The 1,376-nt window shown below is 67.9% G+C and overlaps 1 protein-coding gene across 1 annotated transcript in view; it reads right to left on the reverse strand.

Moving 5' to 3' along the window:
• The window catches only part of HEATR6 (HEAT repeat containing 6), a 17,769-nt gene extending 17,348 nt beyond the window's left edge, over positions 1–421 (reverse strand). Inside the window, exon 1 of the mRNA XM_064729427.1 lies at positions 178–421. Within this exon, the coding sequence (XP_064585497.1) occupies positions 178–378 (201 nt within the window). The 5' untranslated portion in view covers positions 379–421. The remainder of the gene's footprint in view (positions 1–177) is intronic.
• Positions 422–1,376: the final 955 nt, after the last annotated feature.

Below are 1,376 nucleotides of genomic sequence, written 5' to 3' on the forward strand. Positions count from 1 at the left end.
CACGGGGGTGGGCACAGCGGGGCACAGCGATGGGCACAGCCACAGCACGCCGTTCCCACAGCGGCCCCCGCCCAGCCCCGCCACACGTGCGCTCCCACACGGGCACGGCCGCCTCCTCCTCCTCCTCCTGCTCCCCGCGCAGACACAGCGGCAGTGCCGGTGCCCATCCCACGGTACCTGCGGGCAGGGCACGGCCGGGGGCTCGGGCCCGCAGCTCTCGGAGATGAGTTGGTCGAAGAGCAGGTGCAGCTCCGTGCGGCGGCCGCCGCCGTCGGGCCGGGCCCGCAGCGCGCCCAGCCGCGCCAGGCAGCGCCGCAGCGACCCGGCCGGGCCTGGCTCCGCGGGCTCCACCGGCTGCCCCGGCCCCGCCGCTTCCATGGCCTGAGACCCGGCCGGGCCGGGCTCCGATGACTCCCCCGGCTCTCCCGGCCCCGCCGCCGCCATGGCCCGCGCCCCGCCCCGCCGCTATGGCAACCGGAGCCCTTCCGGGGCGGCCGCGGCTACGGCGGCCCGGCGGGCCGGGCTGGCGGCGCTGAGGGCTGGGCAGGGCCGGGCCGGGCCCGCGGCAGGTGGCGGTGCCCGCCCGCCTGCGGGACAGCCCCGGGAACAGCAGGCGTGTTCCACCGCAGGGTCACCCATGGTGGGACAGCCCCTCGAGAGCAAGCCGGCCCTCCCTGGCCGTGTCCCCAAGTGCCACATCCACGCGGCTTTTAAAACGGGGACTCCGCCTGTGCCAGGGTGGAGAAGTTTTCTCGGTGTCAATTGTGAAGCTCGCCTGGTGTGGAGGATTTGATGGCTGTAAACCAAAATCAGATGCTGTGCTGTGAGGGGATGCTGCTGTCCCAGCCCTGACCGAACCCATTCAGGCCAGACACAGGATGTGCTGCCATCACACGGCACTGGGGACACCGGGACCAGTGGCTGTGAACAGGAACCCGCTCCCCTTAATGGGATGGGATCTCATTAACATCTCGCTGATGGATAACATCAAATTAACATTCCCTGAGAACAGGATGGGGCAGCAGCCAAGGCCTGGGAAGCCCTGGGTGATGGGACTCCAGCAGGGCTCAGCCCAGTGCTCCTGCCTTGCTGCACACAGGCTGCTGCCAACACTGGGCACACATCACCTGGCAAGGAACAGGGGGCTCCAGGGCAGGACACGCTGCTTTCCACGGCACATCCAGGCAAAGCCTCACCTCTGGTTTACCCTCCTTCCATTTCCCTATCACACTGACCACCCTGAGTAAGAACAGTACGTTCTGTGCCACCAGTGCCATGGCCTTGGTGTCCTTCTGTGCCCTGGGCTGCTGGTTCTGGGTAATTGCTCTGCTGCTTCCCTTTATCGTTCCATTTGTCCTGTGCTGTTTGTTCCTCAA

The sequence above is a fragment of the Zonotrichia leucophrys genome, chromosome 19 (assembly GCF_028769735.1).
Source record: "Zonotrichia leucophrys gambelii isolate GWCS_2022_RI chromosome 19, RI_Zleu_2.0, whole genome shotgun sequence".
NCBI lineage: Eukaryota > Metazoa > Chordata > Aves > Passeriformes > Passerellidae > Zonotrichia > Zonotrichia leucophrys.